The sequence below is a fragment of the Syngnathoides biaculeatus genome, chromosome 8, assembly GCF_019802595.1.
Source record: "Syngnathoides biaculeatus isolate LvHL_M chromosome 8, ASM1980259v1, whole genome shotgun sequence".
Classification (NCBI taxonomy): Eukaryota; Metazoa; Chordata; class Actinopteri; order Syngnathiformes; family Syngnathidae; genus Syngnathoides; species Syngnathoides biaculeatus.
In genome coordinates, this window is record NC_084647.1 from 18,043,840 (window position 1) to 18,071,131 (window position 27,292).

At 40.6% G+C, this 27,292-nt stretch overlaps 1 protein-coding gene across 3 annotated transcripts in view; it reads left to right on the forward strand.

Annotated features, from left to right (window-relative positions):
• The window catches only part of fndc3a (fibronectin type III domain containing 3A), a 69,751-nt gene that overhangs the window by 25,691 nt on the left and 16,768 nt on the right, over positions 1-27,292 (forward strand). For all 3 annotated transcript variants that reach the window (XM_061827048.1, XM_061827049.1, XM_061827050.1), the window contains 14 exons: positions 1,303-1,378; positions 9,461-9,537; positions 13,285-13,531; positions 13,969-14,256; positions 16,186-16,244; positions 19,013-19,155; positions 20,275-20,334; positions 20,427-20,565; positions 21,937-21,990; positions 22,349-22,473; positions 22,674-22,848; positions 23,364-23,450; positions 26,431-26,569; positions 26,631-26,699. In XM_061827048.1, the coding sequence (XP_061683032.1) occupies positions 1,303-1,378; positions 9,461-9,537; positions 13,285-13,531; positions 13,969-14,256; positions 16,186-16,244; positions 19,013-19,155; positions 20,275-20,334; positions 20,427-20,565; positions 21,937-21,990; positions 22,349-22,473; positions 22,674-22,848; positions 23,364-23,450; positions 26,431-26,569; positions 26,631-26,699 (1,738 nt within the window). The remainder of the gene's footprint in view (positions 1-1,302; positions 1,379-9,460; positions 9,538-13,284; positions 13,532-13,968; positions 14,257-16,185; positions 16,245-19,012; positions 19,156-20,274; positions 20,335-20,426; positions 20,566-21,936; positions 21,991-22,348; positions 22,474-22,673; positions 22,849-23,363; positions 23,451-26,430; positions 26,570-26,630; positions 26,700-27,292) is intronic.

Here is a 27,292-nt window from a genome sequence, read left to right on the forward strand (position 1 = left end):
TTTTCATTATAAAAAATGAACAAATATTAATTTCAATTTTGATTCATTTCAATTAGGAAAATTTAATTGGTGTACAGTGAAGAAAATGAGTATTTGAACACCCTATACATGGCCGCTGTCATCTTTTCCTTAATATAGCGCAGTCGTCCTGTCCCATGTGCAGAAAAACACCCCCAAACCATGATGCCACCACCCCCATGGTTCACAGTAGGGATGGTGTTGTTGGGATGGAACTCATCATTCGTCTTCCTCCAAACACGGTTCGTGTAATTATGACCAAGAAGTTCCCTTTTGGTCTCATCAGACCACAAAACATTCTCCCGTGACTCCTCTGTATCATCCAAATGGTCATTGAGAAACTTAAGACGGGCCTTGACATGTGCTGGTTTAAGCAGGGGAACCCTCCGTACCATGCATGATTTCAAACCATGATGTCTTAGTGTATTGTAAACAGTCACCTTGGAAACAGTGGTCCCAGCTCTTTTCAGGTCATTCCCCAAGTCCTGTCGTGGGCTGATTCCTCAACTTTCTAAGGTTCATTGAGACTCCACGAGGTGATATCTTGCATGGGGCTCCACTCTAAATGAGATTGACCGTCATGTTTAGCCTCTACCATTTTCTAATGATTGCTCCAACAGTGGAGCTTTTTTCACCAAGCTGCTTGGCAATTAATTTCTCTGTAGCCCTTTCTAGCTGGGTGGAGTTGTACAATTTTGTCTCTAGTGTCTTTGGACAGCTCTTTGGTCTTGGCCATGTTACAAGTTTGAGTCTTACTGATTTGTATCGGGTGGACAAGTGTCTTTATGTAGCTAACGACGTCACACAGGTGCATCTGATTCAGGATAATACTGTAGATAATGGAGTGGAGGTCTGATAATTGAGTGGAGGTGCACCTTTTAAAGGCAGACTAACAGGTCTTTGAGGGTCAGAATTCAAGCTGATAGGTGTTCAAATACTTATTTGCAGCTGTATCACACAAATAAATTGTTAAAAAAAATAGATTAGATTATCACTTTCACAGTGGACATGCACCTACGATGAAAATTTCAGACCACTCCATGATTTCTAAGTGGGCGAAACCTGCATTGTATAGCAGGTCGTCCAAATACTTATTTTCTTCACTGTAAGTAAATTGAGTTACAAGCTTGGTCACGGAAAGAATGAAACCATAAGTGTAAAGAAAGCACTTTTTGAATACAGTTCCATGGTTTTTGAAGTCCAACAAGCCATGCTTTGTTAGCAATAAACGCAAGCACCATGTTCTTATTTCCTGTTTTGCTAAATGTTCTTCTCCCCCAACAGGTAATCCTGGTGCAAGTAAACCCAGGTGAGGCCTTCACTATTCGACGAGAGGATGGTCAATTTCAGTATATAACAGGTAAGGAACGTTCACTTGTAGCCATAGTGATGATCCTTTACACAGAGATCCTACAGAATTGACAAAAGAGGAAAGCATTTGCCTCATGACATTTACACGAAGAATATAAATGAGGTTGAATATCTCAAATCAAGGCAAAATGTTTGGTCTTCCCATGCAGTTTTTGTGTTGGAGCATTTCCCATACTTCAAGCATTTTTTCCCCTTCAAACGTTCAATACCATAATTTCGATTAAAAATAAATAAATCACAAAGTCTATAACTTCTTGCTTGTGGATTCTTTCCCGCAAAAAAATCAGTTGATACAGTGCATTATACATAAAATTGAGAGTTTAAAAAAAAAAAATTCCCACATTATAGTTGTGGGAAAGAACCCTAACCAATACCTGGGGGGGTTAGAGGGGAAAAAAAAGTGTACTTCTAATATATGTAATGTCTGGTGTTACAAATATGTAAATTTAAAGAATTATGACATCCTCACAGAGCTATATTAGACTAAAATAGAAAATATTGGGGATGTGATTCAGATATTTTCTGATGCGGAAGATTTTGGAACGAGACTTTTTTTTTTCTGTAGTGCACCTATAGGGAGGGACATGCTTCACCATAAAAATCAAACGAAAGAGCCACAGCTCTTTGAAACATGATTTTGCATTTCAAACAATTAGATAGGTGATACAATATCCTACATGCTTTGGCACTTCCTTTGGGACCTACTGGATCAGTGCCTCGTATCTCATTGTTGGCAGACAATGCTGTTTCTTCTTGTGTCTGTTGCCTTTGCCTATGCCTTGTGACACAAATGAATAAAGATGAGACAAAAAGCCTGTACAATAGGCCCCGGGCATGCCAGGTTTGGATGACAAAGGAGCCGAAGCAGTGATCTGAAATGACGCGTTGGAAGGGGGGGAATGCCATCTGTGCCTTGCTTCTCCTCACTCCATGCCCGAGTGCGCCACTGGTGCCCATTATGAGCCACATAAAGCAGCCTCTCTGTCGGGGGGGGGGATGCTGAAGAGGTGCCACATAGCCTACTGTAGATCAGGCTTGTAGAACAGGCTTCTACTAACTCATCTGTCACTGAGTGCCCTCATCTCTGTGACGTGAATAGAAGGATGACTCACTGCTTGTGTTGCAGGAAGGCAGATGATGAGAGCGTGTATGTGTTTGCTTTGTTTTGGTGTTTCTTCACTAAGGTTGCGCAATATACCGGTACAAGAAAGCTACCACGATACCTTGCTGTCAAAAGCGAAATCACGTGTTTTCAGTGCTGGTACTTTTGCACAGTTTAGCACGCAATTGTGCGCTTTCTGGCTTGTCAAAAAAAATAAATCCTCATTATTCTGGCATTTCGCAAATAGAAATAATTTTGGTAATCTTACTTGACGTAAGCAGGAGAAGACGCCTCAGACGCCGGTGAAAAGAAATTGCGTCTTTTTGTGCAGTCATGGCTTTTCTGTATTAGTTGACTTTTGGATTGTTGTTTTGGTTGATTGGTTCCTCAGAGCCACTTGTTGATCAGGCTGTCTTTCACAGCATTTGGATTCGTGCATTCTCTGGCTCTTAGCTGCCAGGTCATGACTTCAGCATTTGCCAGTTTCTTTCGGACTTGTACAGGCTGATACAGACGTATGCCATCTTATCTCGCTAAGTACGTATCCTCATCGTACCCACTTTGTCAAAGGTGTGTGTGTGTCTACGTGTGTACTTGTGTGCATGCATCTGTTCGCATTGGTGCCAAAGCAGTGAGACACCTCATATGGTTCCTGATGGCGTTGCAGATGTGCCTAGTCTGTTTTCTGTCTGAGGGATTTGAAGCGGTTCTCCAGTGTCTGAAATAGGATCAGCCAGCCATCCCATGTTTGAGTGTCTGATACAACGCAATGCAGTTAATCTTTGATAGACGTCAGTGAAGTCCACCCCGGCCTTTATAATCCATGAATCATTCATTCCTTCCATTTTCATTTGGCAATGGAAAAATGATAAAAATAAATGAAAATATGACTAAGCATTTTGTTAACCTAACAAAAAGCAAATCTTTCATGTTTTTCCTCATTCATTTTTATTCTTGGATTAAAAAATATGAAATTGAAAAATTTACCACTGGACTGAGTTTGAATTTTCTTATTAGAAGTGGTCGTTAACGCAGTCTGTTTTTTCAAAATGTTAGTCCTTGACATAATGTGGCTGATGGATCTTTTACTGTGGTTTGAGTCCACACTGATTGTGGTGGCTAACAAACTAACATATCTATAATAATGTTCACCGGTCAAATGAACAAAACCTGTTAATTACTGGGAAGCTCAATTATTCCTGTGACCAATCTTTCCTCATTGATATGCCATCAGTCTTTTCCAGCATTCACCAAAACATTTTGTGATAGTCATGCACCCCTCCCTGCCCCACTTATTTTAGTTTTTTTTAGCTTAGCCTAAAACTGAAATGTGTGTGGAGGTGGGTGGGGTCGGGGAAGGGGATTCTGATTGGCAATTAAAAATCAGAAAAAAATGACTAAACCCCTGACAAAGAGAATTTTCTTTTTTACTTCATTTGCTTTTTTAAATCTGTGCTCCCCGCCCTCAAAGCACCTTAGCTGCAGGTAAATTTGTCTTCCACACTGGCTGTGTAACAGATATCACTCTCCCCTCCCCCTTGCCCAACCCGCAAACTTAAAGCTTTTTTTATACTCTGCTCCAAGTCAGGGGTGTCACTACAGTCACTATTGGCTCGAACGCCACAGTGTGGAATTTCTTCTGCATTTTTTGGGCCATTTCCCTTAGCCATTTTTACTTTCTGTAACAAGAAACAAAGCCTCAACAATGGCGGCTGTGAAACCATGTCTGCTATAACAAATGACCTAGATGACCAGATGATAGAAGGCGACGGTGTAGATGGTATGTAGAAGCGAGGGGCACATTAAGTACGTCATCACTGCATGTGATTCAAAAGGACCAATCACGAAAGAAAGAAATTAGCCTCAGAAGGGTCATGGGAGTGCTGGAGTCTATGCCAGCTATCTTTAGGCAAGAGGCGGGGTACGTCCTGACCTGATTGCCAGCCAAGGGCACACACAGAGACAAACAACAGCTGCACTCACAATCACACCTGAAAGTGTGTTTTCGGGATGTTGGAGAAAACCGGAGTGCCCAGAGAAAACCCACCCAGCCACAGTGAGAACATGCAAAGTCCACACAGGCGGGCCTGGGATTTGAACCCCAGTCCTCAGAACTGTGAGGCAGATGCTGTAACTGGTGCCACCCATTGGTCAACTACAACAACTTTCTTTCAGCTTGTCCCATTAGGGGTTGCCACAGTGTGTCATCTCAAATGAACGCTCATATTTGTTTGGCACAGTTTTTAAGTCGGATGCCCTTCCTGACTGGGAGTGGAGGCCCCACTGAGAAATGAACTCACGACCCCTGGTTTACCAAACCAATGCTCTAACCACTGAGCTATGGGGCCCCCACCCATTGGTAAACTAATTTATTCTAAAAAAAAAAAAAAATAGCTGCAACCCCAATTTTCCGCAAGTTTTCCCATCATTTCGACCTTGATTTATCCGAAGAGATGTTAAAACCCTTCATCAAAAAAACCCAACCAATGTTAACCAAGTTGAATAGCACAGTGCAGATAGTGTCTCATTGTTGTTTACGCAACATTTGTTTTGTGTGTCAGCGTTAGATGAAATGACCTGGGCTGTCAGGGTCACACAGCCCTTTAGATGATGGCACCAAATGTAACACGTTGGCATCTTTACCCTTCACCCCTGGATCCTCTCCCGAACGCAGCCCGTCACATACGCTTCATGTAATTGACCCCACAAACATCACATTAGTCGCATTAGTACGTTATTTTTATGCTTGCTTCATCCCCCGCCCTCAACTTCAAGGAGACGCTCGCGTTCATTCACAGCTTCTAAGGAGAGTAGCTCTAAGGATGACTGAGCTTGTGACTCATTCTCCCACTGCTCCGTCGACACGAGGGGGAGGAGGAAACTGCAAAGAAGCTCATAGTTTTCCTATCTAAGTTTAGTCAGCAAGGAGTGTCCACTTTATTTTTGTGTGTAGTTGTAAACATCAACAAATATGCAGAAGGTCGTGGGGGGCTGGTCCCTGGTCCCTGTGGCTCTGGCCACTGTGGTCCTTGTGGCACTATCTAGCTTAGAGCACTCCCGCTGTAATACACAAAAGCATGAAGGCCACTGTTAACGTCATCAAAGCCAGCAAGGCTGCAGGAGCCTCTAAAATATTGGAGACAGGCTGTTTTCCCCAAATCATTTACTCATACCTTAGCTACCTGCTAATACTAAAACAGTATAAGGTTGTTTAGATATTGGACTATGTAGTTCACGTCACTGTGCTGGGTTGTGAGCTAGTTATTCTCAAACTATTGAACAAATTGTCTCATATATTGTTATAACTTTTAGTATATTTTACAAAATGCATTCAAACAAAAGAATGTTACGCCTACTTGCATTAAATGTTTGTGCGACAACACCATGAATTTCTCTTATACCAAAAAGAAATAAAGCTTTGCGCATTTTCCTTGAAGCATTTTCTCCATCAATGCATTTTCTCTCATTCAATGCGATGGATATTTATATTCGTCATGTAGAATTCAGCCATTTAGTGCCATCAAAACGAGAGCTTTTGGTAGGTTTAGTGCTTATATTGTCATAGAACACTTAGGTGAGTCTTGAAAGTTCAGTCAACATGCTCCAAAACAGATGAGAATATAAGGCACAATGCTTTTAGTGGTTCAGGAATGGGTCCTGCTGCCATTGTTTTCCAGAATTCAGATTCTAAGAAGAAGTGCTAATTTAAAATTACGATCTTTTTTTCATTGACTGACTCATGCTTAGCCTCTTTACACAATACTGTACTTTGCAATTATTAATCACTGTTAATTTGTCAGCATTCCCCACACTTTTTTTTTTGTGAGCTAAGTCAATTTATTAGCCATGATTGATTATCACATTTGCGTGATTTGCCGTGAGAACTTCGTTCGACCCCCTGTGTGAAATCACTCTGCCTTTCTGAATGTTGCAGTCTTAAAGTGCTGCAAACTTCCTCCCTTTGCATGTATTTAAGTGCTTTTATACTTGAGTTGGCATCGTTTTCATGGAATTTTTCAATTTGAAGGTGACTTCTTGATGAAGGCTCTGTTGAGTTCTTAATCCTGGTCCGATCAATTTTATCCATTGAAATGAATTGCGATGTTCCAAAGATCCTTAAAGCTGCTCTGTTTTGTACTGCACTTGCACCTGAAAAGAGAGAGGACAAGATTATCTGACGTTCACGTTTAATGACGGTGTCACCTGAACCGGTCTTTCACAGGTCAAATGGCTTCTCACCTTGGCTCACTGTCAGTCTCCACTTTTGAGGAGGAGGACTGATGGGGGTATTTTTTTTTCTCCACCTCTCTTAAGTCTGGCACTCTACAGCCACGTCAGCACAGCCAATGTTCCAGTTGATTTAGGGGGAGGGGAAGATGGTAGGCAGGGTGGATGTGGTCCTTTCTATCTGATCTTTGTCAGAAGTTGTGCGTCAGACTGATGCAAAACGAGTACCTCCCACCATTTTTTATTACTTTAAATGGATGCTGTCTTCTTCCATTAAGATGCCGTTCTGCAGAGACAAGTCATAAAGAATGCTTTTGCCATTCGTCATATACTGTATATCCTGTTATCTGGCATCAGCTAATTAGAATGTGGTCGTTGCAGGTGTACCACAGAATATAACTTTAGTTTAATTAAAAAAAAAAAACCTATACCAATCATTTTGTGAAGGGATTTTAATGAGGGCTGAGTCAATGTGATGACTTTCATTCCGACTGAGCTTGACCAGGTTCCCTTGCAATGATTTTTCCCTTCTTATTCACACCTTGTGTTCTTAAACACTGAGTCTTCCCCCCACTTTTCACTCAGGTTAGTTGGGCAAAGTGTGAGTGGGGGGGCTCTGAAAGTGCTTCACCACCTGTCTTCCTAGAAGTCTTTTAAAGATTACACTGCTTCACCGGTTGTCCAACTCATACCTACAAGTTGTAACCATGTGTGAAGCCGTTTAAGATTTATGTTCTGAGATGAAGGCTTCTACATTGGTTACATGGTTATCGAACTGTTTGTCGTTGTCCCTCATAATCATCAGTCTGTCATAGTCAATCATTTGATGTAGTCGTCAGTTGGCTGCCTTAGTTGACAGTCATCTGTCGTAGTCGACCTTTGGTAGTTATCTCTTAGTCGTTAGTTGTCGTCAGCCATCTGCCACAGTTCTTACAGTTTATTGTATTAGTCACATGCCTCGGTCGATGGTCATGATGCCTGTCGTTGTCAACCACTCATGTCCGTTTAGAGTCAAAGTCGACATTGAGATTGTTAGTCATCCACCATGGTCGTAACTCGTAGTTGTCGGTTTTCTGGCTGTAGTCGACCTTGGGTAGTTTTGCACATCGGCTGTCATCGACCGACTTACTCAAGCGTTGTTGTTAGTCTGTCAAGTTGTTAGTCATCCGCCATATCCTCCAGTTGTGGTCGTCTGTCATAGTCGACCATCTTAATAGTCAGTCATTGTCATGAATGTAGTCGATCGTAGTCACCCGTCTCAGTCTTCTTTTTAATCTGGAGAATTTTTGGGGTGTGCGTGGAGCACCATTCAGTTTTATTTGAATGACAATTTGTGTGTTGGTGATAGTCGTAATAATTCCACTTCGATCAGCAGAGTTTGAGGGGGGGGGGGGGGCAGATTTTTTTTTTTTTTTTCATATTGTTCAATTTATTATAACAATTTTCTTGTTTTTAACCTTTCTCAAACTTCTAGTTTTAAGGTATCTCTACTGAATCCTTAAACTAGAGGCTCACAATTTTTAGCATTTCAGTCAGTGGTAGCTGCACACTTTCATCAATCATCTGCCATGATATGTTGAATTAATCATTCATAACTTTATCCAATTTATCTGCCACTGTCGCATTTCGTCATAAGCATCCGTGCAGTTCTTCATACCATAGAATGTCTCGTTTCACAGAGATTATATCGCAGCATAGTATGGATCTACATGTGATTATTGTTTTCTGTGAAATATAGTTGCAACTCGGCATTTTCCCATACACAGTAAGTCATGGTAGTGGAAGTAAACCAAAGCATTGCAGCTCAAACAAAACATAAATTTGTTTTCATCCGTATACATCATGGGGTCATCATGCATTTTTGCTAAGATTGGTGGTGGGAGGATGGGGGGGGTATTTTGGGCATTTTTTTTTTTTGCATCACAGATTTAAAAGAATAATTAAGAGATTATTTGATCCCCATCTTAATCTGTATCTTAATCACTGGTTTAATTTTGTTTAATTTCTGATAGACAAAATAAATGCATCATCAAATACATCATAGAATCGAAGGAATGTACAAAATACAATTGAAGCCAGAAGTTTACAACCACTGTGCAAAAACAATTTTTTTCCTCTGTCTGAAGTCAAATCAGACTAAATCCTACAAATATTTGAGAGTTTTTGAGATTTTTACATTATTTTCTTCAAGGTCAAAAGTTTATATACATTTCCTTATCAAGAAGCATTTCCTTTGCACTGCATGAATCATGTTTTCTGTAACCTTCCACAAGCTTCTGACAGTACTCTCCTGGAATCGCATTCCTCCTGACAGAATTGGTGTCACTAAGTCAGGTTTGTTATCATCTTGGCTTCCCCGTGTTCTTTAAAGACATAATACTTTTTGTGTATGTAAATTTATGACCTCAAAGAAAATAATGTAAAATTCTCTCCCTCATTTTATCATTTTAACTAAATGAAATAATTTTAGTGATCCTGACTGATCTGATACAAAGGAGGTTTAGTCTGATTTGACTTCAGACAGTGAGACAAAAAAATGAAATGTGTATTTTTGCATCATGTATGTAAACTGATTTATGTGATCCTCAAGAACAGACAGAATTCTGGCTTCCATTGATTGGTGCCTATTTGGCACACGTCATATCAACAGTTAAAAATACACATTCCTGCTGAAACATTGTTCTACTCACAATTAATGTGCTATTTGTGCGCCTCGATCTTAGTCTTTTTGCCTTTCCGTAGGTCCTGCTCAGGTCCCCATGATGTCTCCAAATGGTTCAGTGCCTCCAATCTATGTGCCTCCTGGATACATTTCACAAGTAAGCACCCAAATAGATCATTGATTTCTCACCACTGTGCTGCACAAGATTAGTGTAGTGATAAATTATCCACTTTCAATTGTTGGTATTCAGTATTTTGTTGAAGATTAGTCCAAAGTAGTTGAATAACATAATAAACTAAAAATAAAGATTGAATAAGTGGAGATTTACACGTTAAATTTAGAGAAGGTCAAATTAAGTTAATCTGTTAAGGCCATTTTAGATCCGTCCTCAAATTTCACCAGAAAGTTAGTTATTTGGCTTTCTGGGAGTAATGTATGTAAGATAAGAAGAATGTTCTATCACAATGTCAACAAGCAAGTTGTTTGGGAGGATAAGTGCTTGTTTGATGATGGGAAAAAAAAAAATTGACCCTGGAGCTAATTTCTTCCATGCCATGAAGCACTCTGTTTTTGTCCTTTCCAGAACATTTCAGACCTAATATTGGATTTTGCCATCACACGTTTATAATTGGTAATTTATAAATCCACATTTATCCGTAACGTAAGTTGCATGACTTTGACGGAGCAAGAGGCCACATGGTAATTGTTTTGTGTTCTTTATTTAACAACAAAAGAAACATTGTTCTTTTAACTTTTAGCCTAAATCTTTGTTGTTTTGTACATCACTGTACTTAACTACTGGGGCTATGACTCGTCTGACATGACATAAATTACTAGGGATGATATCCTGATGACCACTTTAATTGGAACCTGAGTCAGTCACTTGATTTTTTTAGGATCTGTCGATGCCTAAAAAATGCATTGAAAAGAAGTTCCTTGGCTTCACCTGAGGCTACAAAAATTATTCTGGAAATTTGCTTTAGCACCACAAGTTTTTTTCGTGCTGCATAAATATTTTTGTCGGTGGAATTGGTGGTTTCAAATTAGTAAACAAGCTTTGACATATGGCCAAAATCAATAGTTGTGATGTTTATTTGCGAGAGGCTGAGCTGCACTGTGTTTGTGTACGATGTAAATGTCTGGCTAGAGCATGGGGTGTCAAACATACGGCCCGCGGGCCGAATCCGGCCCGTCTGGTGGTTTGGTACGGCCAGGGGAAGAAAGCTGCATTGTATAAAAAAAAAAAAATGAATTTTCTTTAAAATTTGTAGTTCTTGTATTATCCGCTAGGGGGCGCAGCGTTTTAGTACGTGCAGACAACATGAAAGCAACACTGCGGCGGAACTAGGACCACCTTGACCTGGTAAAATTGAACGTCTGTACAGCGTCTATTGGCGACAATTGCATTATCTACTTTTCCGTTTGCCTTGCACCCTCATCAGCAAAATGTCTTTGTCAAAAAGGAGAAAAGTAGACACAGAGTGTCGGACTTTTCAAGAAAAATGGACATGTTCTTATATGTTCACGGAGGTGAATGGGAAACCCGTGTGCCTGGTGTGCCAGCAGCAAGTTTCGGTGCTTAAAGAATACAATATTTGGCGCCATTACGAAACTCAGCATGGTGAAAAATACAACAGTTTGCATGGAGAATTGAGAAGGTAAATGAAATGATGGCGCGTCTGAAGAAACAGCAATCTGTTTTCACCCGGAGCCGAGAAGCCAGTGATGCTGCGGTGAAAGCCAGCTACCTAATTGCGAGCCAAATAGCAATGGCATCAAAGCCGTACAGTGATGGAGAGTTCATCAAAAACTGCTTGCTGACGGCTGCTGAAATTGTGTGTCCTGAGAAGCGACATGCTTTCGCCAATATAAGCTTGACAAGAAATACCGTGGCAGACAGGATTTCGGAACTCTCTGCAGATTTGGACCACCAACTAAAACGCAAAGTGGGGTCATTTGTGGCATTTTCTGTTGCGATTGATGAGAGTACTGATATCACGGACGTCGCTCAACTGGCCATATTCATTCGTGGAGTTGACAAGACTTTGAATGTCACAGAGGAGTTTCTCGAGCTGGTGCCGATGATCGACATCACAACAGCTGAGGACATTTTCAGCTCCGTCGTTGGAGCGCTGGACAGAGTCGGAGCGGACTGGTCACGCGCCGTAAGCCTGGCTTCTGATGGTGCGCCGTCAATGATCGGTAAAAAGGCAGGTGTTGTGACAAAGTTCAGAGATAAAGTACAAGCCGCAAATGGGGGAGGTAATTTTTGGACATTTCATTGCATTTTGCATCAGGAGGCATTATGCAGCAAATCGCTAAGAATGGATCACGTCATGGAGGTGGTTGTCCGAACTGTTAATTTCATCCGAGCCAGAGGTCTCAATCATCGTCAATTTGACAGCTTTCTCAGTGACTGTAACATTATCCACGGTGTGCCTTATCACATGAACGTATGATGGTTAAGCAGAGGTGCTGTGCTAAAGCGTTTCTTTGATTTACGTGATGAAATCGGACAATTCATGGAGAAAAAAGGTAAACCTGTTAAGGAATTACAGTGCCATCTGTGGCTGCAGGACCTTGCGTTTATGGTTGACATCACTGAGCACTTGAATATTCTTAACAAAATGTTGCAGGGACGCAAAACAATCGTAACACAGTATTATGACAGCATACGTGCATTCAAGTTAAAGCTCGGGTTATGGGAGACGCAGGTGGCAAGCGGTGACCCTGCTCATTTTCCCTGTTTAATGATATGTGCGCAGCAAGCCTTAATTCTGACGTGAAACGGTACAAAGAGAAGATTTCAGGGCTGTTGATGGAGTTTGAGAAAAGATTTCAGGTTTTTATCGAACTCAAAACAGATTTTGCAGTTTTTTGCTCACCATTCACAGTCAAAGCTTCTGATTTGTCCGTTGCCATGCAACTTGAAATCATTGATTTGCAGTGTGATGTAGAACTGAAGGACAGATTTGCCTCTGTAAGCTTGGAGACATTTTCCAAGTACCTCCTACCAGGCTATCCCGCATTGACAGCACTAGCTGCTAAAACATTGTCCATGTTTGGGACAACCTACCTTTGTGAGCAAGTTTTCTCACTAATGAACATTAATAAAACAAAGCTGCGCTCAAAGCTCACACATAAGCATTTGAATGAGATTCTGAAATTGGCTGCTTCTCAGGACATGATGCCTCATATTGATGCACTTGTGCAGGATAAACAATGTCAAGTTTCAAGGGCAAATTCCAAGCAAGACGAATAATTGCTATGAAAGTTATTCATTTGTTCAAATTGCTTTCCAGATGTGGAAAAACAGTGTTTTTAAGTTCCACAAGGCTGGTACTAAATGTTTTTGGAACATTGTTACTATTTCTGTGCTCAGTTTTATGTACAACACACTTAAATATATGTTTAACTGTGTAAAAGTGTTGTTAAAATTGCACATACTTTATGTTCTTATCTTATTCTCTTGTTCATAATATATTGTTCATAAAAAAAGTAAAAGGAAAATTCTGTTAATAAACATTTTGATAATTTACTCATTCTTTGCACTAATTATTAGTATTAGTGACTAATACATAGGAAAAAAGTGGGCTTATTGTTAGTTCTATGTAATTTTGCAATGAGTTTACTGGTCCGGCCCGCTTGATCTCAAATTAAGCTGTATTCGGCCCGCAGACCAAAGGGAGTTTGATACCCCTGGGCTAGAGTGTGAGACAGTATCCACTTCCTGGCCTTTATCTAATATGGTCCATGTGTAAACTCCATAGAATATAAAAAAATAAAATAGAAATATCAATTTGTTTGTATCGTTACATCCACAACAACATGGCTTCAGCATTTGGTGCTTACTAAATGAATCAAAGTGTATACATTTGAATACAGAATCATCATCATCTTTCAGATCATTGAAGAGAACGGAGTGCGGCGGGTCCTGGTGTTGCCACAGCAACCGGAGTTCCATCCGGGTGGCCACTCACCTCTCCACCATCCTCCACCGCCCCCCCATGCCCACCTACCTGCCTTCATCCCACACCCAGCCATGATGCCCCCGCCCCCTCACCTGTACACCAGCATGGCAGGCGGAGTGGGCGACATGAGCACGCAGTACATCTCCCAATATCATCCGGCCCACATCTACTCAGAGCAGGGTGAGCTCGTCTCTTCCCCCCCCAGATGGGGATTAACATAACAATCACTGAGGCCCGTATGTTAGATTTTCCATACGTTACAATTCACTCAAATTTTGATGCGGTTCAGTACAATTACAATACGATTCTCTCCAATTGCCAAATGGTCAGATCACCCCAATGACAATTCGGTTCAAGCCATACAATACATTTCTGTAACTTGGCAACACTCCAGTCATAGTCAAAAATACAATTTTAATAAATATTAATTGTAGGGGTTGATTTATTTTTGTTTTTTAATTTTTGAATGAGCACTTGCTTGATTCACTGCAATTATGAAGTGTGATTTATATAGATGATATAATTGCAGACAGACTTTGACTGCAATAGATTCCATCAACTGACTTATTGCATGCGCAATTTTGGCATGTTTATGTTTGTCGTATTTCTTCTGTCAGTCTCTGCAGATTCCCACTCCCAACACGGCCGCCCGGCATTTGTCAACAGAGATGACAGAACAAGCAAAACGTACGAGCGCCTTCAGAAGAAACTGAAGGACCGACAGGGAGGTAGCAGCGGAGGAGGAGGGCAGGTGAAGGACAGCCCTCCACTTTCGCCTCAGAAGAAATGTGGAAGCCCCACAACGCTTGACGTCCGCAACGGTGTAGGAAGCAAAGGGTCCGAGGCAGAGCAGACTGGTCATGTGGTGGACAAGCAAGGCCGGGGAAAAAACGGAGAGGCTAGAGGTCAGTCAATGAATACAGAGGTGGTGAAGTCTTTTTCAATTACATACAATAGCTTCTAGAAAAATGTAAAAACCCCTGAAAATCTAATTATGGCAGGGTGTGCAAGTTTTCAAAATATAAAGTTTGACTCGAACCTCATTTCATATCACCAGTGCCACTTGTCTCCACAAAGAGAGGCTTCTAATTCACTCAATGAAAATGAACCAGGAAGACCACTTGTCGTATTCGGCTGGTCGCCTAAGAGGGCTCTTTGGTTGGCCAGACGCGTAACAAGCGAGTGTGGGACCTACAGTATGTCTGACTCTCTTGCGGGTGTCTCACTAGGAGTGGACTGTGGATGCCAACATTACATGAAACCTTGCATTTTTTAGATATTTTTTGAATGTAAAGTCAATTAAAAATGAGACTTCAATCGTGATGTTACCCTTTGTTTATACGTCAGCACTGGTGTTTTTCCAAACCCAGCATTACGCACTGTCCGTGTATAGGACACCGCCATTACAGTATATACAGTTTACTCTTGATTTGAAGTAGAGAGGTTATAATTCTTTCATTTTAACTTTTTAGCTAAGCAGAGCTGAATAATCCGGCCAAACCAGTGTACTGTCTTCTTGTCCAAAGCTTGTGAGCGTGAGGTGCATGTGAACCAAATTGCTATTTGGTCACGCCTCCTACCCACACACCTAGTGATTGCCGTTTCTTTTCCTCACGTGTCCAGTTATAAAATAATAATTAAAATTACATTACCGGCATTAAATGAGGGCACAGAGGGATTATTTTTCAAAAGACCATTTTAATGCTGTCAACTCATGAATACAGTTTTAACATTATTTTTAACGCCGCATCTTTGCTTTAATTACAGCAGTAAAGTACAGGGTATTAGTACTCCAGTTTACGTCCCCACCCAATCGTGAAAGTGGCAGAGGTTCTGAAGGTTTACATTTGACTATGGTGTTTGCGGACATTTGTGAGTGTGGTGTTTGTGCTGAAAATAGAGCCACATTAGCGGTACTAGTAGCAAGGCTGCCAACAATTTTTTTTGATTGCATGCTCATTAATCATTAAGATAACATTGCACTTCTCCCCGTGCACAAATACAGAATTATGCTCAGTTTTCTTTGTCTTGGTCTCTTGGTTTTCAGGACATAGTGTAGAGAGTTCAGTTTAATTGCTTGGATGCAAATAGCTGGATCCATGGAGTGCCTGTCCACCCATCATGTGAAATTACACAATCAAGTGCTGATATTGGAATGTCTGAGTGCGAGAGGAATTTTGATACCTTAAATATTTAGAGACGTTTCTTGGTGAAATCTGTTGATAACTCTTGCATTAAAAGAAACACTGAACCCTCATTTACTAGCTTTTAATGTGTACTCCCATTCCTATAATTTTGGGGGAGTCTTCCTTTAACACTTAAGTCCATGTATGACAAACTACTTTCACAAAACTATAATAGCCTCCTGAAAGATAAATGCCTTACAGATGATTTTATTTCAACTAAATGGTCAATAAAAATGAAATGCAGTGAAGAGACTGTAACTTCCAAGGACAACCCAGGCTACATTTAAGCTCATCACCAGGATCAAAAGTTTCTTTCAGTTAAGATGTATCACTTCAGTGTGCTTTCTTAGAACAATTACTCCAGTACTTTGCTATTTAGACAGGACATTGATGCTGTCTTGTGGAATTTGAGGAGTTTTTAAAGGAGCACGAAACAGCAAGTTAAGTTTTGAGTCAATAACCGCAAATAGATTTCACTGGAAAAAACACTAGTTGAATTTGTGAATAGTGACCTGTGACTAATGTGCAAGGTTTTACTATACATTATTTCCAAAAGACTATTCTAATGAGAGAAAAAGTGATCTTCTTTTGAAGTGTGTTGTTACTATTTATTTATTTTAATTCTAGCATTTGTTTTTGTCTTCTCAGAGCTGGATACAGCAGCACAAGCCCTACAAGCACTGCTAAGCACCATCAATAAACCAGTGGTTCGTATGCTCTCTATCTGCTCATATTTTTCTTTGCACCTAATTTGCTTGGATTTGCATGTTTTTATTTGACCATTAGCATTACATCCACGAGAGCTCGGTAATGATGCAAACGCATGCGGTCATTAAGCGTCCTATTAACACCGGTGATGAATTCCAACTGTCGAGTAGCTAATGGAGTTGGACATGCTGACGCGCACACTCGTGGGAATTTTCTACTTCCGGATGAGACAGAATGGGGGTTCCGCTAAAGATAAATGCATGAAAATTTCAATACAGTACTCATGTACTGTCAATGGCATGATGCTCAGGAAACTACCCTATATCTGCTAGTAGAGGTCTGAGGTTTAATTCATAGTAAAAAAAAAAACAAAAAACAACTCCGTTCATTCATTATGATTTATTTTTTAGAAAACTATTGTCCAACATACTGTAAATCTTCACACTTTGGTAGGTGCTGCTGTTTTGGTTAGCAACATAGCTGTTTTGTGTGCGCGTGTGTGTGTTTGAGAGAGAACGTAAGGGTAACACATAATTGACATTACTAGACAAGTTTTTTTGTATTTTTTTTTATTTTGTGGTAAGAGTCTGTGGGGTTCTTTAGGTGTAACAATATAAAAAGAGAAAATAGCTGTTTAGCCACTGGTGAGTGGGGGATTAGTACTAAAATAGAATTTCTTTTACCTCATATAATGTGCAGTACAATCCCCTGAGTTCCTTGTAAACGGAGCAAAAGGGAGTCAATTTCAAAGTGGCTGGATAAGCCGTGACGTCTCACGCAGGATACAAAGCACTTCAGTGGAAAAAGGGGATTTTTTTTCTCTCCTCTTTTCCGCCACACAGGTTCGGTCAAAGAACCGTGACGTGAAATAGTGGGATGTAATGGAGTAAGGTGAGCCCTCCGGGGGCCATGTGGCTTGACCTGATCGACTTCTTCCGCATGTGAATGCGCCCTGCAGTTGATGTGCTCACCATTTTCAAGCCTTCTCAAAAGAGACAATGCAATGCTGTCACTTTTACTGTGCTTCTCTGTTCGAAATGTTGCGAGAAAGATTGCCTCTGAACATTGTGAGAACATCGAGCCTATACACTTACTGTGCATCACTCGCATTGTTTCCCAACTTTATTTGACCTAAGGCACATGTTACATTGGAAAAATGACACTGCACACCATCATACATAAAGATCCCAAAAGGCATATACAGCGGTACCTCTACTTACAAAATTAATCGATTCTTGAAGTCGTTTCTTAGTTTTTCGTAAGTAGAGTAGTAGTAAATAGAGTAATCCCTTCCAAGACACACACACGCGCGCTGTGAAAAATAATAATTCACAGTACATAATGTAAACAAAAAAAATGTTCATTTACCTTTACTGTAGGGCGACTATGCAAAGAGAAGGATGACTGACAAGCAAAAGGCATCATGGGGGATGGAGGAGGATACAAACTTTGACAGCAAAGAGAAAACTTATGTATGAACGTAGGCACGCACACAACTTAATTCGATTAAGCTTTCTTGGGACCCGTGGTGAAGAAAGAATTATTAACTCGCAAAAAGCAAATTAAAAAGTTGTACTTTTGCAGTATGGTTTAGCTTGTGACAACGCTAGCGTGATTCAGTTACAGTCAAGTGTACAAGAGAGTAACTCTATCATGCATACACAAACCTCGATACAGGATGTACAGCATGGGTAAAGATTGACGCCCCTCCTAGCCAATGGGATACCAGGAAGATGCTACAAGATAGCCAATAGGAGAGCAGCTCTGTCGTGCCACACAAGCCAAGATACAGGAAGGGCATCATGAGTAAAGATTGACATCCCTCCTACCCAAAGGGATGCCAGGAAAATGCTCCAGCGACAGCCATTGGGAGAAGCAACCCATCGCGGCACACAAACCAAGATGCACGATGTTTACGTTCATTGGAACTGAATTTTTCGTTACTCGAGACGTTCATAAGTTGAAGTACCACTGTACACTGAAATAGTGTACATTACTGTATACACTTTTGTTTTTCTTTTAAAATAAAATGTGACCCCAAACCTTTGAACAAGAAATACAATAGCAAAACGCAGTCGATTCCTTGACACTCACCAAACTGAGTTACAAGTGTGATGTCATTCACATTGATGGTTGCAATGATCACGTTTAATGCTATATGAGAGATTTTTTTTTTCCTGGGAAAATAGTGAGCAAATTGACATTGATGCTAAACAAAATACAGTACACTAATACCTTGAGAAAACGTTTGAAAATATTTCCATACTTTTAAAAATGTTTAGAATTGTCAATATTTACATTTAAAAATAGAAATATACCTCCAACTATATTAGCAGCACACTTGAATACTCATATCATTACCCTTAAAAATTAATGTGTTTGATGGTTTTACTTTTTTTTTTAAATCGAAATTAATTGGAACCTTTAACATACTTCTTTGCCGCCAGTTCCTATTTAGACAGTCCTTTGGCAGCATCTTGTGGCTTGCAAGGATGTTTTCAAATGATTACAAAATAGCCAACAGGTGAATATTTCAGTGAATAGCCTGAGTTTAACGGGGGAAAAAAAAGAAGGAAATAAAAATAGTGAATTCAAGAGTCGTGAACCAGGAATATGTAAGGGATTACTTTTGTGAGTTTTGATGCCATGTGGCATGTCTTTTTATAAAGCACACCAAGCTGTGAACGCTTGTAGCAGATGCTGTTTACACACCTCCATGCTCGATAACACACTATCACTGATTACGCCTCTCTTGTACATGTGGCAGGTGTCAGACATCCAGGCCCGGGCGGTAGAAGCAAGCTGGAGCAGACCCAAGACTGAAGACGACAGCATCCTCACAGGGACCCTCAGCTATGAGGTGTCCATCTCATATAGCGGCAAGGAAGGGAAGTACAAGAGCATGTACTGGTGAGTGACATCAACACCATTCATACTGGGCGATCCAGAATTAATTTGTCATGAGTCATATATTAACATGAAATGGACATGCAGACATTTCATTAAGAAATTCAATAATCACACATATGTACACATTTAGATTATGCAAGCATTATTTGGCAAACTTCAGGGAAGACTTGTATTAGCCAGTAGTGGGAAGTAACGTAAGTATAAATATTTCATTTGACTTCTCTGAAATCAGTACACCTGTAGATAAATTTTCGACATTTTTTTCATTTGACTTTTTTCCCATTTGGAAAGATATGTAGTGTTTTTCCTTCAAAATAAGCTTGTTACCTTTTTGAACCATCACGGAGGAACACAAGAGTTACAAACAATATACAGTGAAACTATAGGGAGATAGGGACTGAGCCCTGCTGCAAATATTAAAAATCCATGATGCCCCATCCTCTAAAATGTTGGTCATTGTATATAGTTACATTGTGGCAAAAAAAAAGTAAAAAATCTTAAAATGGACAGCATCATGAAAACTGAGCCATCAATCTAGCATGTAGACTATTATGAATCTGTTACATAAACAACTGTATATAGTTGGTAAATTATTCAACACAAACAAAGACCCTTCACATTAAGCTCATCAGTAATATTGCCTTCATTATTGATGGAGCGCATGGACATTTTGGCAGAAAAGACAAGGGGACTAGCGGCATGAAAGAACGTCAACTGTGGAACCTTGACAAGGATAACGCAACAGATTTGGAGAAGCAAGCCATTCTTGGTCTTATATAGGAGATCTGTGTTGTTGTTAAAGATAACAATTTGATGTAAAAAATAAATAAAAACAACTTCTGGCATTCAAACATTTTAGTTGTATTTTTTTAAATTGTAAATTGTAAACTAATTTAGACCTTAGTTTTATGCGAGTATCTGCACTTCTACTTGAGCAGAACATGAGAATCCCTGGTACTGCTCTTATCAAACAGTGTCACACAAACACATTTCTCCAAGCTTAGCAAAGCATCTTCCAAAAATAGAGTATTTTCAGAAATATGACTAACAGTGAGTCACGTATTTTAGCCCACCCTATTGAGTCCACAATCACATTGATTTGGTTTCCTTTAATTGCAGTGGCGAGGAATTAAGTGCAACTTTAGAGAACCTTCGACCAGCAACAGACTATCACATCAGGTCAGCCATAAAGCTCTCTGTGAGATGAGAGAAGTAAAGATGGGAGAACATTTGGGTAACTTCTGTTTGGGTCTTTTCCCTATTCTCCTCAGGGTCCAGGCAATGTGTAACTGTTTACAAGGAAGCCCATCCGAGGCCGTGAGCTTCACCACGCTAAGCTGTGAGCCGGAGCCTCCCAATGCTCCCAGGAAGGCCAGCGGGACCAAGAACTCTCTCGTACTACAGTGGAAGGTACCATGTGAAGCCAGTTTTAAGGATACAGAGATAGTAACGTCAGGACAAAGATAATATGTCCAGTATCGAACTCTGAAGTGGTTGACTGTGAAAACATAATCTAACCATGGAGGTCAAATATAGTCGTTTGTTGGCCAGTGGTAGTTGTAAATATAGAAATTAAAAATGGCACCTGAGGAATGATTCAAGTATCCATGAAAGAACCAAATAAATCAAATGTCAAAACCATCCTATGGAACATACACAGGAAGTAGCAACCTATCAAAATAAAAGCCTATTTGGACAACGTTAACACACAAGTACATAGCAGCTAGCCAATCGCCTGTTAACATGGCATATTTTGAATCTTCACCGTGGCCTTTTTTTTTTTTTTTTTCCAAACACCACCAATATAAAATGCCCTGCACTGGGCAGAGATTAGCTGAATAAAAATGCTTTTGGTCACAAAAGTTGGTCAATAATAAATGATACAGAGCCCAAACAGGAAGTTTAAATCAAGCAGAAAGCGTTCATTGGAACACATACAAAAATGGAAAAATAGGGATGTCATTCTTCCCATACACCTGACAATCACAATCCATAGACTTATAATTGCAATAGTCACAGAGTAATCGAATCAAAGTCCCGTTTACAAAAAGAGAATGAGCATGTTGGGAGTGTGCTGCAGGGGAGTAAATAGGATGGAGAAACAACAGCTTTCTCTCTTGCTTGTTGTCGGGGCTTCATTCCGTGGTCTAATTAATGTTCTCATTTAGCCAGCAGTAAAAGGCTGCGCTTGTAATGCTGGCCTCTCAGGTGTGTGCATGTCTGTGAGAGTGAGTGTCAAAAAGTGTCACAGAGAGTCTTTGTGTGCGCATGCATGGCTTTTTTGCAGGAGTGCAGAGTGTCGTTGTGTATTTATGGCAATGTGTTTGTACATGAAACTGGTTTGTGTGTGTTAGAGAGAGAGAGAGAGAGAGAGAGTGAGTCAAAAAGATTGTGAGTCATTTCATCTAGGTCATTTCTTAACGAAATTTGTTGTGGGCTTCACTAGTCCTGCAGTTGGTGTGGGTATGTGTGACATGTATGTGTGTTGCTTGCAAGAAAGTGTGTGCTTCTTGTTTTTGTGAGTGTGAAAATACTGTTTGCGAGACTGAGAGTATGTGCCGCTTACTTGAAAGATAGAAAGCGTGTTCGTGGCTTAGCAAAAGCAAGCATGCGTTGCGTTCTCAACAAGCCTTGGCTGGGTTAATTAAAATAAAGTGCACACAGTTGAATGTGTCTCGTCAGCTGCCTCGTCCCTCAATAAGGTAGCAAGAGCCATAAAGGAACATGTTGTCCACGCTCGTGTATTGTTACATTCTCATGTTTGTTTTTCTTCTCTCTTAGGCTCCATGTGACAATGGTTCAAAGGTCCACAACTACATTCTTCAATGGGATGAGGTAATAATGTTTTAGGATTACTATTAAAATCCATCACAAACAAGTCAGGATTTTATGATTTTTGTGCATAAATGGTGTCTCATTCAAGAAATGATTCTGTTCGTTTTTTAGTACCATGCAGTATATAACTTGTCCTCATTGAGGTTACAGTTAAGATGAAGCCTTTCTTGGACTGGTCACCAGTCAAAAGTAAGACACATAGCCAGCATTCACACCCATGGGAAGGTTAATTTTCAATAGCCCAAACAACCTAAAATGGAAAAAAAACCTAGTTTCTAACTTGAAAGTGTAAGCCTCAGGACTTCCTCATCACTTAGGAGAATTATTATTATTATTTTTTTTTTTTTGGGCTGTGCAGGGAAGGGGAACTGGAGTGTTTGAGCAGTGCTACTATGGACCGCAAAAACAGTACAGAGTGACCAAGCTTTCGCCAGCCTCCAGATATTCCTTCCGCCTCGCAGCCAAAAATGACATGGGCGTCAGGTAGGTGATCTTCACTCTTTTCAATGAAGGGAATAAAAGTAAAATGTCATTAGAAAAAGAACTTAAAGTACAGATATCTGAAAGGTCTACAGTAATTACATCATTAATACTTTACTTCCCACCAATCGTGAATCTATTTTCGTTTCCTGTGTGTGTTGCTCACTCTCCTGTCTTGTTTTTGGCTTCCCTTCTTTCTCCAGTGAATTCAGTGAATCTGTGGAGCTGTTCACCTCAGGCAGCGTCCCATCGCCACCCTTCCCTCCAGAGCTGGAGATGGCCGGCATCACCTGGCTATGTCTCAAGTGGCATCGACCCAGCAGCTCGCCCAAGGAGGACGATGTCTGCTACATCCTGGAGATGGAGGAGGAAGGCTCGGTACTACACGTTTTAGACAATTCGGCCAGATTTTTGCTATTCACAGAAGGGTTTAAGACGTAATCCCAGCAAATAGAGACATTTACTGTACAACCCCCGTAGCAGGGCATCATTTCAAGCCTGAAAAATCACCCTGTTACAAAATTGAGATAATAGAGCTAAATCTCCAGCTAATGTTCTAGTAACCTTTAATTCTTCCTATCACCTGTGAACAGTGAGGCCTGTACTGTCTGTACTGCTGCCGCTTGTTGGAGGTAATAAATAAAAAACATATTGACTCTGTCCACCCTTCAGGGAAATGCATAGTCTGTCGCCGCTGAATGGAAGGTAAAATTGTTCAGTTATAAATTCACATGACATTTACAGCTTGGAGCACCTTCCTGTAAACATCCACACAGACAGCTCCTCCCCGCCTGCAGCACGTCCTTTTATCGTTTGTCTAACCGTTGTTGTTGTCTTAAAGGACTTGGCAGGCCGGCGTGTCTCCTGACTGTCTGTCTTTTCTCCCTCCCCAGGGTTACGGTTTCCAGCCAAGCTACGATGGCGATCAACTCAACTGCATGGTCAGGAACCTCCACAGGAGCACTAAGTACAAGTTCCGGGTAAGGGAGACCTGTAGTGTTGATGGAGGGCAACTCTGTTGATCTCTTGTTCAAAGTGGGGAGGGAGAAAGGACGGGAGGGAAGGAAGGAGGTGGAGAAAGTGAGTTTCCACCAATCTGATCGGTCAGTATTTTATAATAATGTCATAAGAATTAAGACATGCAGCTGACACAATCTTGTTTACTTTGGTGACATTCCCTGTTGCCATTGTGGTTATTTGAATCTGAAAGCTAGTTTATTTTTAGCCCTCTGCGTGTTTGTACCACAATGGTGATACCATGAGAACAAAATGGCATTTTAGCAATTTAACACGACACGTGTGCACAAATGCGCTAATGCGGTTGAAAACCCGCTGACTCCTTAATAAGGAAAGTGGTTAATATGTGTAATTACGTCAAAATAACTATCTGCATCTTGTTGTTAGGTGGAAGTTCCGCCTCCGCATATTCACCCAATCGCACATGTGAGCAGCCGTCACATTGTCTATGAATTAAGATAGAAGTAGGTCAAATGTCAGTGCAAAACATTTGCTAAATGAGGGGTAAACAGTCAAAATATCTGCTGAAAGATAGTGTTAGGAAACATTTGTCATGGATGGGTAGAAAGATCTGTGCTATGCTTATCGCCAAGTGTAAACATCACTGGCTTTGTACATGTCACGCAATGCAAGTAAAGTAGGCTACTGTATCTTTTTTTTTTCTTTGTTAGACAGTAAAAAAGAAATGTGTTGTTTGCTGTTGATAGTGTGATTTAAAATGGCATCTTTCTGCTGTTACTCCACTCCAACATTCCTCAACGACATTACACAATTCATTTACGTCTTGGTTTTGCTTCAGAAACAGCATTTTTGTCGCCCCACGAGTTCTTGATTGGACTAAGGTCTGGGGATTGGGCTGGCCACTCCATGACATTAACTTTGTTGGTTTGGAACCAAGACTGCATGTTTACTAGTGTCTTTGGGGTCATTGTCTTGTTGAAACAGCCATTTCAAGGGCATGTCCTTTTCAGCATAAGGCAACATGACCTCTTCAATTATATTGACATACAAACCGATCAGTGATCCCTGATATGAGATAAATACCGTAGGCCCAACACCAGAGTTGAATAAACATGTCCATATCATGATGCTTGCACTGCCATGCTTCACTGTCTTCATTGTGTACCATGGCTTGAATTCAGAATTTCGGGGTCGTCTCACAAACTACCTGTGCCCCCTTGACCCAAAAAGAACAATTTTACTCTCACCAGTCCACAAAATGTTCTTCCATTTCTCTTTAGGCCAGTTCATATGTTCTTTGGCAAATTGTAGCCTCTTCTACACATGCCTTTTTTTAACAGACGGACTTTGCAGGTGATTCTTGTAAATAGATTAGTTTTACACAGATGTCACAGTTGCAGTACTTACAGGTAACTTCAGACTGTCTTTGGTCATCCTGGAGCTGATCATTGGCTGAGCCTTTGCCAATCTGGTTATTCTGCGATCCATTTTGAAGATTGTCTTCTGTTTTCTGCCTGTCCCGACCCCTAACGGGACAAGCCAAATTGAAAAGAAGAAGAGAGATCATTTTAGCTGAACAGTTTATGTTTTCTTTGTTTCCTCTGCCCAATCAAATTTTTCATCGAAGTTCGCTTTTCCTCTGAACACATTGTTAAACGACCCATTTTCCACAGGCTTTCAAGGAGAAATGCATGTTCAACAGATGCTGGCGTCATTCTTAAAAAGGGCCAACCTAATTCACACCTTTTTTTTTTTCCACACAATTGATGACCTCACTCGTTGAATGCCACACTCTTATTTTATTTTTTTTAACACACCTCTTTCAACAAATTGCCCAATTGTAAAACCTTAAGAGTGTGTATATCATCAATGCTCGGTTTTGTTGGTTTTGTGAGAGTCTACTGCACCACCTGGTTACTTGTTTGACATGAAGCAATGGAAAATATACTGAAAATGTGAATTAATCTGGTCAGTCACATTGGACTGCTATTATTTTGAACACTACTGTACATGGAAATTGTGTGTGAGAGAGAGTCGTTTAATTTTCGATCCTCTATGCTTCCTCTGGCATTGAAGCTGCTCAGGCTCGCAGCGTCTTTACACATCATCGGTTTGCCAGATTTTGTGGCACCGGGCCCACTAAATATCACTAAACGGCAGTGTCCTGCTGCGAGCATGCTGCTTGTCAACAACAAGTGCGTTGTTGTGCTCCTCGTTATCATGAACACGTCATTTATTTGCAATTCTTCCCACTAATTACAAGTGTACTACATGTTATACGACAGCATCCTTTCTGGGAAGTATTTTGACAACCCAATATGGTGATTGCCAAAACTAAAATTAATAACGTGAAGAAAATGCTTGCCGAGGAGCATGCCTCCCACTTTGATTTGCAATTATCCAGCTGGTGATTGCTAAGCACATGAGGTGCAGTCGGCGGGTTTTCACCCAGATCAGCGCATTTGTGCACACATATCACGATAGATTTCAAAAGTGACGCTTTGTTCTCGTGGCGTCAACAGTGTTGTACAAACATCGTTCAGCTTCATTCACTGTCGGCTGTCAGTTCAGGGTGACAATGGAACCTTAACTTGGGATATTTGGATGGCGTGATGGAACAAAAATCACCCAGGATTATGATGTCTACAGACCTTTAAAGAAAGAAAAGGGAAAAAAAATCTTGGCACCTACACATGCACACACTTGGTCTCCAGTTAAACTGCTCTAAATGCTAGAAGACTGCATCTTTGCACAATCGTGACTCTTATAAGAAATAGTTCCATATTATTTGAATGTCTGTTCTTCATTTCCGTACTCAACATGAATGTCCTAACTGGGTGGCACCGACTGCCGAAGACAAATTCCTTTTTGTGTTGTTACATACTTGGCCTTCAATGCTGATTCTAATTCTAAGAATCTAAGTATAGTTGGCTAGGTTTCTGTCTTCATTTTTGACACCTCATTTCCCACTCTTTTGTCCAGGTGGCGGCGTACAACTCTGAGGGCAAGAGTAACCCCAGTCCGGTAGTGGAATTTATCACCAACCCAGACAGACCCAGTTGTCCCTCTAGGCCCATCATCAAGGGCAAAGTCCTGCCCAACAGCTTCAAGTTGGCCTGGGGTATGCATCACTTTGCAAAATGTAGCCACATGGACAATGTTGAATTTTGTTTTTGCTTTAGATCCCCCAAAAGAAAACGGTGGTGCAGATGTCACCAAGTATGTTGTGGAGATGTCTGAGGGTTTAAGTGGTAAGTAAGCTCTTTTTACCATTATTAGGGTTGGGCATCATTTAAATTGTAATGATTTCAGTTCATTTTGATTGGAGTTGCAAACAATTCTCAATTCCGATTCTTTTAGGGGACTGCATCAAAACGACGTGCATAGGTTGAATAAGGGGTATCAAAAATATAAAGATACATTTTCTTAGCAGCCCGCAGCATAGCCTAAAATTAATATTGGACTGTTCTTTATCACAAGTATCTTCATCAAACCTATATAAGAGGCAACGTGTGTGGAAGTAACCCAATTGACTTAGCGTATTTTCGGGACTACAAGCCACTACTTTTTTCCAGGCTATGAACCCTGTGGACTATGTAGTGATGTGGCAAAATTGTTTTTTTATTTATTGTGGGGAGGGGTGGTCCCCGAGCAGCTATAAGTTTAAACGTACGACAAAAACATGTTTGGACATAATCGTTAAAACATGGCCATTCCCTAAAATCCACCCGTGTTTGGACATGCGAAGATGCTTCCATTGCTTAGAAGACTTAACCTTCAGCGTGCGTAGGAGAAGAATCTACTTCAAGTGCCCGTAGAAGAACCAAGCTACCTCGAGCGTGTT